A 13981-nucleotide genomic window follows, 5' to 3' on the forward strand; every position below is an offset into this window, starting at 1 on the left:
TCAGCTGGAGACGGCTGGAGAGCTGGATGTAAGTCAATTCTTCACATGTCCCTGACATAATAGCCATTTCAAAAATGGCGGCGCAATTTGATACTGATTCCGTAGTTGAAGTAGAAAATCTGGTTTCTGTTGCCCGTTCTTTTGTGAGTGTCATCCTTAGCAGGCAGACATTTAAGACTGCATTGCTTTCTTTTCATCTAGGCCCTATGTAAGGAACTAAAGGGGAAATAGAACATACAGGATGAAAAGATGGCCACGTTACCTCCTCCAGGACCACAAAGCTTTGCCCACTTCACAAAGCAGTCTCTTACCCTCATTGAACAGCGCATTGCTGAAGGAAAGACAAAAGCTCCCAAGGAAGAAGAGAAGGACGATGCGGAAGAAGGCCCCAAACCAAGCAGTGACTTGGAAGCCGGCAAGCCGCTGCCCTTCATCTACGGCGACATCCCCCCCGGCATGGTCTCAGAGCCCCTGGAGGACCTGGACCCCTACTACGCAGACAAAAAGGTGAGTCTACCTTCACTGCAGCAGCAGTCTCTGCTTGTTTCCTTCGGCACAGGATGATAAATCCCATTGAGAATAAGTAGGCTTGACTGAGTGATCAAAGCAATGGTGTCAGATGAAATGAATATGAAGGATATGCGGAATATATACTTAGAATGGTTTCATCAAATTGGTTCTAAGACCAGCACACTACTTTTGAATGCTTTTATTTTTAAGGAACGTATTTCATATATAATCATTTTCCTATGGGGGTATTAAATAAAATCCTGTGGTAGAAACAACAATAAAAATCCACCAAAATAATCAATTTAAGAAATCAAAAGCAGAATGCAATTTAACTACTGAGCCCATGGGACTATACACAACCGTACGAGTGTTTTCTAGTCCAGTCTGTTAGGGCACCAAGCCCTGGCCCCAAAGTCCACCTTCAACATTCCGTGGGGACCTCATGCTCTGTTCCCTTCCTGTTCTGTTGCACCCCCTTTGTGTGGTGCGCTCAGATCGGGGGCAATTCCTACATGTGTGTCCGGTGTTGTCCCCTGTAGGGCTATGGGTCAGTGAGGGGCGTCATGTCTCATAGTGGGGCCAGCCATGTGGGACTCTCTGTAGACTAGCTGCTCTTATTGGGAACATCATCCTCAAGGCCTGGTTGGCCAGGATGTGCTCCACTCTCTCCTCCTCCTCCTTCATCTGCTCCCGTGTGCTCTTATCAGGTATGTCCCTCTCCTGGAGCTGCATATTCAGTGCCATCCGTTGAAATAAATTACAGAAATTGTGAGATGAAAATAGGCTAACTAATTGAAAGGGGCACCGGTGTCTTTTTGCAAGTGTGTGCTGGAAATCAAAGCAAAATATTGATGGGTCCCAAAAAAGAAGAGGAGTAAATGGGTGGACAAGCAACCTGCTGAGAAAATGTCCTCCAAAATAAATGGAAACACTATTTAAAAGTGGTTATCCAATTGCATGCTTGGAAGTAAAGCAGAATTTCCACAATCAGAAAAAATATATATTGAGAGACAGATGCTATCAGCTGTAACCAATTGTTGAAGTTGACCAATATAGTAACAGCAACAGCAAAAGCACTGCTGTTGAACAGTTTGCATGTATTGACATCAGGAAAGAAGGGAGAAGCCTTTTGTTTGAGATTTGAGGGGTGAATACCAGACCCCAAACCGTTGCTATCAAGTCGATCCTGACTCATAGAGCCTCTAGAGGACAGAGTAGCTGTTCCGTGGAGTTTCTGAGGCTGTACATTTCCATGGAAGCAGCCTGTCTTGTCTTTTTCCCGCTCAGCATCATGTTGGCTCAAACCACCCACTTTCAGTTAGCAGCCCACTGTTTAACCCATGGACCACTTAGGCCCCTTGAGGGGGAAATGGGATGATGTATCTATACTGAAGAACATATAGACACATAGGGTTATAGGAGTGGGAACTAACTTGATGGCTCCCAATAGCCATAAGTGTCGGCACATCATAGGAAATTCACACTAAGTGTGCCATCGTCCCATGAAGTAGGAGTTGAAGTTGTCCTTTGACTGTCAGTATTGAAAGTAGCAACAGTGGAGAAGGTCTTGCTTGCTTTAGAGACATAGTAGAAGGTTTGACGTCACTCTTATAAAGGTTTTTCTATGAAGAAGGGGGGGTGGATTAGAGTGATTTCTGAGTAGTAGACAGAATCAGGTTGAACATGAAACACAGGAGAGATAAGGGTGAAATCAGCAGTTTCCATACATTGCATAACAATGCCTTTGCTGTATGGCACTTGTAGATTTATTACTAAAAACTGGTGTGCTCTGTCCTGTAGCGGTGCCATGAATTAGAATCCACTCAACAGCAAAGAGTTGTATAATATCAGCAAACTGCTACCACCATTAACTAAGAATCTAAACTATACCACTAACTTATATTAAGTTAAACATCAGTTTAGCTTAAGAACTAAGTGGTGGAACTAAATCAGAGCTGCCCAGCCCCAATGCTTAGGCTATTTAAGCATCATGATTTACTAACTTATGCTCAATACATCTTTAAGTAAATAAGGAAACTGAACAGAATTCATTCAGACTTTGAGATCTATGCATCTGATATTAGGATGTGATAAATTTCTAGACTCATATTCACTGCTATCGGGTGGATTCCAACTCATAGTGACCCCGTAGGGCAGGGTAGATCTGTCCCTGTGAATTTCTGAAATGTAACTTTTTATGGGAGTAGAAAACTTCATCTTTCTCCGTAGTGCCTGGTGGTGGTTTCAAACTGCTAATCTGGTGGGCAGAAACCCAACATGTAACCACTATACCACCAGAGCTTCTAGAACTCATGTACAGACACCAAAAATTCCTTAGGTCTACCTGTTGTCCCCAGCTACAATTAATTTGATGAATGTTTAACCCCAGAATAAGTTAAAATTTTTCATTTAAATTACAACCAAAAATGCTAAATAATAGGAGTACAAAGTCACTTGGTCTTCCCACAGCTAAGTTCGGCTGCGAATTTCCTCTTAACTCAGATGAACTCTAGCTCAGGGAATCTTTTCTGAAAATGCAAATGGGGATGTGATCTTTTACCCCATTTCTCTATCATACTCCTGTATGTCACACCTGTTATTCCTGCTTTTTAGTAAAATTATTATTCCTATCATCAATTTTATAGTAAATGCAATTTACTAATTACATTTTTGTAATTAAATCAAATGTAAAACCTACGTTTCTAAAGCTCTTCACTATGTGGTGTCACAGTTGCTTTCAATGTAATTGTGCAAAGAATGGGTGATGATTTAAATCTTCAGAGAAAGCTGATAGGGGAAAAAATGTTGAACTCAAAGACTAAGCATTACTTTCAAAACTAATATTCAGCATGAAGGTGAGTTTTAGGTTATGTTTAGACATGTACGTAGTAATAAGAGTTTATTAGTCCAGGTTGACTAGAGAAACAAAACCAGTGACATTCCTATATGTGTAACCTCCTCTCTGGGATATGGGCAATGGGGAGGCGGGTGAGGGGAGACGCCGGGTAGTGTAAGATAGGATATAATAATTATTTATAAACTATCAAGGGACCAGTGGGGGAGCGGGTGAGGGAGAGGGAGGGGGGAAAAAAGGGAAACCGAGCTGATTCCAGGAACTCTAGTAGAAGGTGAATTATGGGAATGACAAGTGCAACGAATGTATAAGGGTGCTTTGCTCAATTGATGTATGTACAGATTGTGATAAGAGTTTTATGAGCCCCAATAAAAAGATTTTTTAAAAACTTCAATGCAAAAAAAAGAAGAAGCTTTATAGATCAGGAAAACACACCAGCCCAGTCCAACTAAAATCCTTATGTCTGATAGTAGTCCATTAGTCCCGCTTCAGACTCACGTAGTCACAAGCAGTGATGCGGAATGCAGGAAGATCACAGACCTGTGAGTGCAGAGTCTTGTGGATCCAATGGCAGTGGTAGCATCACAGGGCCCTGGTAGGTCTCAACGAAGCTCATCCACAGAAAGGTGAAGGCAAAGAGATGGGGGGGGGGCGTTTCTCAGGACCCTCCTTATGAGAAGGCCACACCCACCAGGAGGCACCTTCGGCCTGTGATCTGATTGACAGGCTAGACCCCACCCCTACATTCTATTTATCAAGTAGACATGAAATTATGTAACTACCACTAAGAGGAACCCAGAAAATACAGTAGATCTGGAATTATACATTCTATTTCATTTAATTGAGACCATTAATCCATACACTTCAAAGCCAGATGGTCAAATGCATCTCCTCCATTTGGTAAAAAAAAAAAAAAAAAAAAATTACTGTCAGCATTCCATTCATAAAAATATTTATAAAATTCAGATTAAACAAACAAAAAGGCTTCTAGATAAATCATACTTTTTTCCTGCCATTGTAGAAAAATAGGACAGATATTTGAACTTGGCCCTTCTAGTCAAAAGTTTACTTAATACCTGAGGTAATTTTAGGGTTTTCTTGTTTATTTGTTTGATCTTTTAATTTTTCTTAGTTAAATACCAATGCCCTGGAGACTCACGCTCACTGTGCAGTTGTTATAGTAACATGTTTTAAGAATGTGTGGGCTGATTAGTAATATTTCTAAATAATCACAGTAGTTAAATTTTAAAAACAATCATTTTTTTTAAAGTAACAAGTCAGTCCCTTAATTTCCCTTCTTCTGTTTTAGCTGTAATTAATATTGCACCTAAAGTTTAAAAAATGTTTACTGTATAATTATAAGGATTCTTCCAAATATGATAACTCTTAAACTTATGAAATATATTTCTAAGACAATTCATATTTGAGAATATTTGCTACAAACAAGGAAAACTACCAACAAGTGCTAAAATGCTCGAGGCTTATAATAGAAATCAATGATAGCTAGTGCTGTGTGGTGTGCTAACAAAGTGCAATGGAAGAGAGTGAAAGTTGTGTTCATTTTTTCTAATGAAAGAGAAGAAAGTTGTATTTTAAACTAATCTCAAGGGACACGAGTTATGGTTGCTTATTTAGGATTTGAAGGAAGGTGAAAAAGAGAGAACGTTGTTATTGGGGGGATTTCTAAGCACTGCAAGCTGATAAATGGCTTACTTCTTCATTTACCAAAAATCAATATGTATTTGGAGGTCATTGGCCAAGGTCACAGGGAGAGTTGCATCGATGGCACTAGAGCCAGGTGCCTGAATCTTATGGAAGTGTTTGTTTTTTTGTTTTTTTCTCAGTCCAGCACAACCCCCTGTGAGGGGAACTGCTGGTAGGATAGGAGGGTACATTGCAATTTTGACTTCTCAGCCTCACTATTTTCGTGTTCCTCCTGCAGACTTTCATAGTATTGAACAAAGGAAAAGTCATCTTCCGTTTCAATGCCACTCCTGCTTTGTACATTATATCTCCTTTCAACCTGCTAAGAAGAATCTCTATCAAGATTTTAGTACATTCATATCCTTTTTCAAGATGCTTACTTGGAGGGATATCTTAGCATGTAATATTTGAATGTTCTACTTAAAGGTGTACTCTGGTCCTTTTTGCACCTGGAAATACTCTGGTTTTCAGTTTATCCATGTCAATATTTAGGAAATGGCATGGAGACCGCCTCTAACTGCCTCTGGCTTCATCTGGGGGTTAAGGTCACACAACTCCACATCTGCCCAAGGCTGATTCCTGTGAGACAGAAGGCAGGCATGCCACTACTCTCAGACTTGTTTTTCCTATTCTGATTCCTTCCAGGACACTCTACTTTTCGACCGGTCTCAATAAACTGATGCCATGGCCACACAGAATTCATAGAAATTTTCAAAATGATAGAGGTTTATTAGGGACGTTAATATGTTGTAAGTCATGATCTGAAATGTTAAGGATACAGTTCTTTTACCTGCAGCAACTTTTGTCAGCCATGCCCAAAGACAAATCTCTCTCTGGCCCTCAGCTGCAGCCACCAAGTCCCTTGGCCTCTGTCCTGCTTAGACGAGTGGTATGAAGTTCCTTTAATGCTGAATCCCCAAAGGGCACCCCACCCTGCAAGTCAACCTCCTGACTGACACTGTTTTACTCCTTCTGAGAGCCTGGAGTCAGCAGCTCTGTCTACGACTGCCATGGACACCTGTTGACATGGGATCTTAGACACCCCTTATTTACTCATAGTGGTGGCATTCTTATACCTCATTCTCATGTTCCCATGTGGTCATTCATGAGAGTTATAAAGACTTTGGATTGAAGAGCCACAACCAACTGTACCACAGATCTAATTTGGTATCAACCTCAGACTATTGGGAAAATATCAGTTATTATTTTAGGATGCATTACCTTTCTCTATTGCACTCTTGCTCAGACAAATCAAACATTATCTATAAGCTCACTTAGAGTTATTTTCTAAGAAAAAGTCATTAGCATGTCAACGATTATCAGTGTGAAATACTGGAAGGTCCTTCCGTGTGCCCGTCATTATTCCTTGATTCTGAGTTACCTTGTTCAGCATGCTCATCATGTGCACGATCCTGACTAACTGCATATTTATGACACTGAGCAACCCTCCCGAATGGACCAAGAATGTGGAGTAAGTGCGTAAAAGTACATTTTAACATAGTCTCAGCATGACCATGGTTATCCTTTCCATTGTCTGCCAGGAAGTGACTGCATCTGTAAAACCAGTGGTGCTTCTCCTCCCCACGCTGCCTAGACGGTTCCCTTGTCATTCTATTCTTCTCCTCCATGACCGGAGCCCTCTAGGAGGAAGTTTGAGAATTAGATGGCATGCCCGGTTCGTAGAGATGTCAGGTTCCCTTATCCTTGATAGCAGTAGTGTGGGGATTTTCTGGGAGAGCCAAGATCTGTGTTTCTAGTTATTTAAAATACGTCTATATTCACTGGGAGTGTTTTTGTTGGGTGCGTTTTAAGATTTTTCTGGGATGACCTTTGTTAGTTTATCTTAAGTCAAAGTGGATCTACAGCTAGTAGTCGTGCTCCAGCAAGCGGGCCTTAGTTAGGTTAATGCGGAAAGCGGTAAACATTCAGATGACCTTGGCATGTGCGGTTTTTTTCACATCTGTATTTCGATGGATTCTTGTATCTAGGTATACTTTTACTGGGATCTATACTTTTGAATCACTTGTAAAAATCCTTGCAAGAGGCTTCTGCATAGGAGAATTCACCTTCCTCCGTGACCCATGGAACTGGCTTGATTTTGTCGTCATTGTGTTTGCGTAAGTACTTTACAGTAATTATGGTGAAAAGCTCAGCACAGTAGCCCAGGAAGGATCCGGCTTAGATAGTTGATCTTTCTTGCATGTAGAGGTTGCATTCAAAGGTTACATCATGAGACCAAGTTGTTAACTGACAAATCTGAATCTCAGAGTGAGTATCCCGCCCCCACCACCACCGGTTATCACATGATTACAATTGAGCCTTCTTCCTCCACTCTCAGCTCTGGGATGGATAGTATACAGGGTTCACACCTTCTCCAAGTTCTTGCTTAAACTGAAAACTATTTAGGAAGCTCTGAAAGAGGAAAAAAAGCAACAAAAGACTCAGGCCTTTACTTTTAAGTTGGTGTTCTTTTCAGTACCTACACAACTCAACAACAAATAAGCATATCAAAGTACTGAAGTTCGTCTTTTTACACAACTTGTTTAGCCTAGCATCAATGCCCGGAGTTATTTTTAAGGGGAAATATGACATTAAAATATAGTTTTAATATATTCATGCTGCTCCTCTTACTACAAATGCATTTGTTAGAAAGTGTCTTTTGGTTTTTAATCTCAGATCTAGATATAAATTTTTCCCATTTATCATTTTGAGTTTTAAAATAATGCACCTTCACTGGGTCATTTTAAACCATAGGCCTTAATACAGCGCGTACTCCCGTACTCCCTCTGCCTGCCCTCTTCCTGGTGTGGCAGAAAAATGCTGCAGCGCTCCCTGCCGCCTGCTGATGGGACAGCATTGCGCCACAGAAGGCAGCTTCTTCTTACGAAGCTCCTTTGGCTGTGAGACGTAATTCACATACTATAAGTGCCCCCACCCCCACTACAAAGTTGTGCTACTTTTCTTTAAAGTGCTGCCATTTTAATTCGGATTCATAGCGATCCGATCCTATGTACACCAGAAGAAAGTGCTGCCTGATTGTGTATACCCTCATATTCGTTGCTATATTTAAATGTCTTATGGCAGCCACTCAGTCAATCCAGCTCACCGAGGGTCTTCTCATTCACTGAGCAGCTGCAATACCAAAACACATGTCTTCCTACTTCCACCATTACTGTGAGCCACTTAAGAACATTCTTGTCACCTCCAAAGAAGCTTCCTTCCTATTGCCAGTCATGTGCCCCGCCCTTGCCCTCCAATCTCTGAAACTATATGAATGCTCTCTGTCTTTCTGGATTTACCTCCTCTCAATATCTTATACAAATGGAATGGAATCATACCATACCTGGCCGTCTTCTGTCCCTTATTGTCCTGTTTTCAAAGTCTGGCTGATGATTTATAGGAAATTAAATATTTACATTTAGATAATGTTGAGGGATAGATCATTGAAATGTCTGATTAATTAGATAGGTATTTATAATATGTACCTTTAGTAATAGAATATGTATTTTATTTACATCAAATGAGTCTAATTAAACTAAATAAGAAAAGAGATTTGTAGAACTCTTGATCAAAGGAGTTTGAAACATGAAAAATACGCTGACTAAAGGCGCAGGTAAGTATCTCAGATTCTATCTAAATTCTGAATGACTCTGATTTAATCCTACAGGTATTTAACAGAATTTGTAAACCTAGGCAATGTTTCAGCTCTTCGAACTTTCAGAGTCTTGAGAGCTTTGAAAACTATTTCTGTAATTCCAGGTAAGAAGTAATTGGTGTGAAGCATTAGGCCATGCTTAACTCCAACTCTTTGGGAGTTGTTCTTTGTTTGTGTGTGTGTTGTCATTGTGTTTGTATATAAACTTATTACAGATATGTGACAGAGTTTGTGGACCTGGGCAATGTCTCAGCATTGAGAACATTCAGAGTTCTCCGAGCATTGAAAACAATTTCAGTCATTCCAGGTGAGAGTGGGATTAAACACCGAGGCTGACTTTGATACTTTGGAGGAAAGACAAGAAAACTTTTCTCTTGTGCAATTTTAATTACATTTTATTTCTGAAGGTTATTTTTTTCAAAATTATTATTAAAAGTCACCCTGGATGTTTAATCAGTTGCATGGTTCTTGGAGGATGAATGTGGCCACTTGGCTTACATCTCAATTTGAAATTTCCCTCCTGTATAAGAGGTCATTTTTCACTTTGCTTATCCAGGAATGAAAATTTCAATCAGGTTTAGTTGCTTTTAATATAGTCAAAGGAAGAGATCATACATATATCAGCATGGGGTTATTGCATGACATTATGTTGTATGCTTTTCTTCTGTAAAACATTTCTTCATTAAAAAGTCGTTCACTATAAAGTTGTCAGTAGCTGCTGTGATGAAGCCTACTATTTATGTTGGTGCTATTTAAAAGAAATGCTTGTTTTGACAAACATTCAGTGAATTAAAACTTTAAAAAATAAGTTCAAAAATGATTGAGGTATAGCTTCAGCAATCAAGTTGTGTATCTTGAAAACATGAGTACAGGTAGTCCTCAACGTACAGCATACTGGTGTTTTGACAAACTGCCGCTGTAACCGTTCATATTTTGGGTGGTGGTTGTGGCTGTGTGTGTATGTGTGTGCATCTCACCAGTAGTAATAAGTACTACCTACAGTGCAGCAATACATAAATGCTGATGCCATCAGGCCTGTAATTTTATAAGTAATGTTCCTAACCCCCAAAGTCAAATGAAGAAGGACCAAATTTATAAGCATACTGATAATAAAAGGCAACTGAATGAGTACTAAATAAAAACAAAACCAAAAATAATGACACGTTCAACTTCCATCAGAACTGACACCAGCTACCAGACCAAACTCTGTCGTAAATTGTCGTCTACCTGTACTCATTAGGAATATCTTACTACTTTTCATTATTCACTGTAATTTATTGAAACAAAATACATTTAAAATGGCAAATACACCCTTTTGAACTTGCAGGTTTTAAAACTTAAGATACCGAATGTCATTCATTTGGTCTAATGCATGCTTTTCTAGGAGGGCTTGTTTTCGTTTTATATTCATCGACTTTTCTTCATGATGAATCCCTTCCCCCTCCTGTTTCCAGGCCTGAAGACCATCGTGGGGGCCCTGATCCAGTCGGTGAAGAAGCTCTCCGATGTCATGATCCTGACCGTGTTCTGTCTGAGTGTCTTTGCCCTGATTGGACTGCAGCTGTTCATGGGCAACCTGAGGCATAAGTGTTTCCGAAATTCCACTGCAGTACTAGATAGCATGATTGATACTCTGGAAACAGAAGAGGACTATAAAAGTAAGAGCGTCCCTGCAAGCTTCAGTGGGCTGACATCAGAGTGAAAGCATTGCTCTCTTTGAAAAGTGTGACGTGTTGGGTTTGCTTGAATTTTTTTTGAATGATTCGAAGAATGAAACTTGTTACTTGTGATTCTAAGCTTTCTGATTACAATTCTTGTAATGGCAACATAATCATTCCATTGCTCCCAATTTCTATAAGATTAAAAAAATCAGTTAACTCTAGAGAAATAAATATAGCTATGAATTAATATAAATATTAGTGCATTCCATAGTAGTGTATTTGTAGCATACTCACATGTATACTCTAGTATATACAGTATATATTATATACATACCATAGTTACATATACAGTATAGTACATACTATTTATGGTATATACATACATGGATACATAATATATACATATTATATGCATTTTATATAGATGATTTATATGTATGTAGTATGTATCTATATGTAGTTTGTATATATTATGATCGAATACTCAATATATATAGATATATATGTGTGTATGTGTGTGTGCATCTAGATAGATACATTGTGCATATTTTACTGTTTGTTATGGAATCCTCTGCTTACATGCTAACCAAGAATGCCCATGGTTTGAGCCCACCAGACGCTCCCTGGGTGGACAGACCTGGTAGTCACCTCCCCTACAGAGCCTTGCACAGGAAACCTGATAGAGCAGTTCTGCTCTGTCACACGGGCCACAAGAATTTGGAATCAATTCAATGGCGCAAAACAAAAAAAAATAACATAGTTAATTGAGGGGACTTCAGAATGTAGAAAAATTCTATTGTGTCAATTAGATTTTTCTGTGATTTTTCCCATGAGCCTATTAAAGCCCCCTCATAATAGTTAATATACTTAAGTTTATCATGTGATGGAATATATATTTATGTTTTTAATCATTTTATTTTAGATCTTACAGTTCTTATAACGTTCCATACATCAGTTGTACCCAGCATATTTGTACATCATCATTTCCAAAACCTTTTCCACTTAAGCCCTTGGTATAAGCTCCTCTTTTCCCCCTCTATTCCCCTCCTCCCACCCCTCATGAATCCTCGATCAATTATATGTTGCTATTATTATTTCATATCTTACACTTTCCATTGTCTCCCTTCACCTACATTTCTGTTACTCGCCCTCTTTGGAGGGGGGCTATATATCCTGTCTGTGTAGGGTTCCCGCACTGTCTGTGGTAGTATAATATTTCGTACAGCTGTTCGAAACCACCAGCATCCCCATGAGAGAAAGATGTATTTTATATTTCCATAAAGAGTGACAATCTTGGGAACCCACTGGGGCATTTCCACCCTGTCCGGGAGAGTCACTATGAATCAGAATTGGCTTGATAACAGTGGTTGTTGTTGTTTTGAATAATTATCCTATATGACAATATCTGTCTTTTGATAGTATTTCTAAAGATTCATTTAAAGTCAAGGAACTAATTTAGCTTTATCAGTACCGTCCTTATAACCAGCAATGAGTTTCACAGCTGCTTCTAACAGTGCTCCTTGATGAGACTGATATTTTCAAATTGAAGTTTACTTTAATTTTAAAGTTAAGTTTTACTTTGAACTAGAAGAACTAGTTTGTTTTTTGGTACCAAATGAGATCGTTTGTACACACAGCCTCAGGAATCTACTTACTTCAAAAATATATTTATGAGTATCTAGCATAGAACATGGCCTTCATGTTCTTTAAACAATTCCTAATATGTTGCTTTTACTGTAACAATTGAAGGACATTTAAAAAATAAATTGGAAAATAACCTCGCTGTTATTGAGTTGATCCTGACTCATTGCAACCCTGTAGGACAGAGTAGAACTGGCCCGGGGGGCGTGTTCTGAGACTATAACTCTTGACGGGAGAAGAAAGCCTGGCCCCACTCCCATTGAAGAACACTAGGGGCTGGAAATGACACCAACATGGCACTATTTCTTTAATACCTGCAATCCATCTACATGATGTTGCCCTGTGGACCCATTAGCCTTAACAGATCAGTAAGCACTAGAGATGGCTTCATGGGGACAAAAATGCTTAAACACTCAATTAGTTGCCAAAAGGTCCGTGGTTTGAATTCATTCAGAGGTGCCTCAGAAGAGAGTCCTGGCTATCTGCTTAGGAACTGTCGCCGCTTTGAAAACCCAGTGGAGGAGTTCCGCACTGCATACATGGTCTCACCATTAAGTCAGAACCACCTGAGGAGTGGTACCAACAACACCAACAGAGCCAGAGGTGGCACTGAAATCAGTCAAGCTTTTACACACATGTCGTTGACAGAGGATATTAGAGAGTGAAAGTCAGAATTCTCTGAGATAACGAGAAGTATGCATATTATATATTTATTTTACTAAAGTGCACATCCCCTCTCACTGAAGAACCAGACTTTTTTTTCCCCAAGACTAGTAGAAAGAGACCTGAGGTATGACAATTAACCTCATATTTTATTTATTCATGGGACCCTGATGGTATAGTGGTTATGCATTGGGTTGCAATCTTCCTGGTTGGTTGTTCAAAACCAACAACAGCTCTGTGGGAGAAAGAATGGGCTTTCTACACCTGTAAACAGGAATAGTCTTGGACATTGTCAGGTGTGTCACTATGAGTCAGCAGTGACCCGATGGCTGTGAGTTTGATTTTTTTGTTTATACATAGTGATTAACAGCTTGGCTAACAATGACATTTATTCCATAATCTAGTCTCCAAATTATGTGCACAATTCATTTTGTTGTCATATGTAGCTTTAGAGAGCAGATATATGAGTCAAGTATGACTTTGCTGTCTTGCCTACTTATTGTGTCTAGAGGCCATGTCTGGCTGTTAAAATTCATTTTTCAACAGGCATTTATGAAGTATCTCCTCTGTACTACATGTTGTGTAAATTTCTGAAGCCATGGAATAAACAAGATAGTTTCAAATGTCACAGACTGTATATTCTGGATTAAAAGAAGGAGTCTACTTCAGAGCCAGGGCATGGCATCCTATCAGACTCAACTAGAAAACACCCCTAAAGGTCAACTATGTAAAGGCTTTTCTTTTTTGGTCTTTTTTCCCCCTCTGTCTTGTTTTTGTGCTTACTATTGTCTCTGTAGTTCTATCTTGATAAATTAGATGGGATAAACAATCCAGGGGAGAAAACAATGGGACTGATAGTACCAGGGGCACATGGGAGAAGGGGAGGCAGGGGACAGGAAGTTGGTGTTAACAAACCTAGGGACAAGGGAAGAGGAAGTGATCTAAAATCAATGGCGAGGAAGGCGTAGGATGCATGGTAGGGCTTGGAGATAAAAATTTACAAGAGATTATAAAAAATAAAAGGTATATATACATATCCTTCTGAGCAACTTTGATATGTTGCATTCAGGTAGAGGATAGGACCTTAAGTAACCTCAACTCCACAATGGTGGAGCTTAAGTAACCTCAACTTTGGACCTTAAGTAACCTCAACTCCACAATGGTGATGTCTAGAAATCAGGTGGATAAGACTCCAAAAAGACTTCGAGGGACAGAAAAGTAAGAAGCAAAAAAGATACAAAGAGTAAAGCCAAGAGAAGAAAGTCTCTTGAGGAAAGGGAAGGGCTGTGTAGA

The 13981-nt window shown here is 39.5% G+C and overlaps 1 protein-coding gene across 3 annotated transcripts in view; it reads left to right on the plus strand.

Annotated features, from left to right (window-relative positions):
* The first annotated feature begins 215 nt into the window (after nt 1-215).
* SCN9A (sodium voltage-gated channel alpha subunit 9) overlaps nt 216-13981 on the plus strand; it is a 99265-nt gene continuing 85499 nt past the window's right edge. For 2 of the 3 annotated variants that reach the window (XM_075530432.1, XM_075530433.1), the window contains exons 1-6: nt 216-507; nt 5307-5425; nt 6450-6539; nt 7057-7185; nt 8736-8827; nt 10178-10381. In XM_075530432.1, the coding sequence (XP_075386547.1) occupies nt 250-507; nt 5307-5425; nt 6450-6539; nt 7057-7185; nt 8736-8827; nt 10178-10381 (892 nt within the window). In that variant the 5' untranslated portion in view covers nt 216-249. Of the gene's footprint in view, nt 508-5306; nt 5426-6449; nt 6540-7056; nt 7186-8735; nt 8828-8938; nt 9031-10177; nt 10382-13981 lie in introns of all 3 variants that reach the window. The other variant, XM_075530434.1, reaches the window with a different exon arrangement.

Source organism: Tenrec ecaudatus, chromosome 13 (genome assembly GCF_050624435.1).
Source record: "Tenrec ecaudatus isolate mTenEca1 chromosome 13, mTenEca1.hap1, whole genome shotgun sequence".
NCBI lineage: Eukaryota > Metazoa > Chordata > Mammalia > Afrosoricida > Tenrecidae > Tenrec > Tenrec ecaudatus.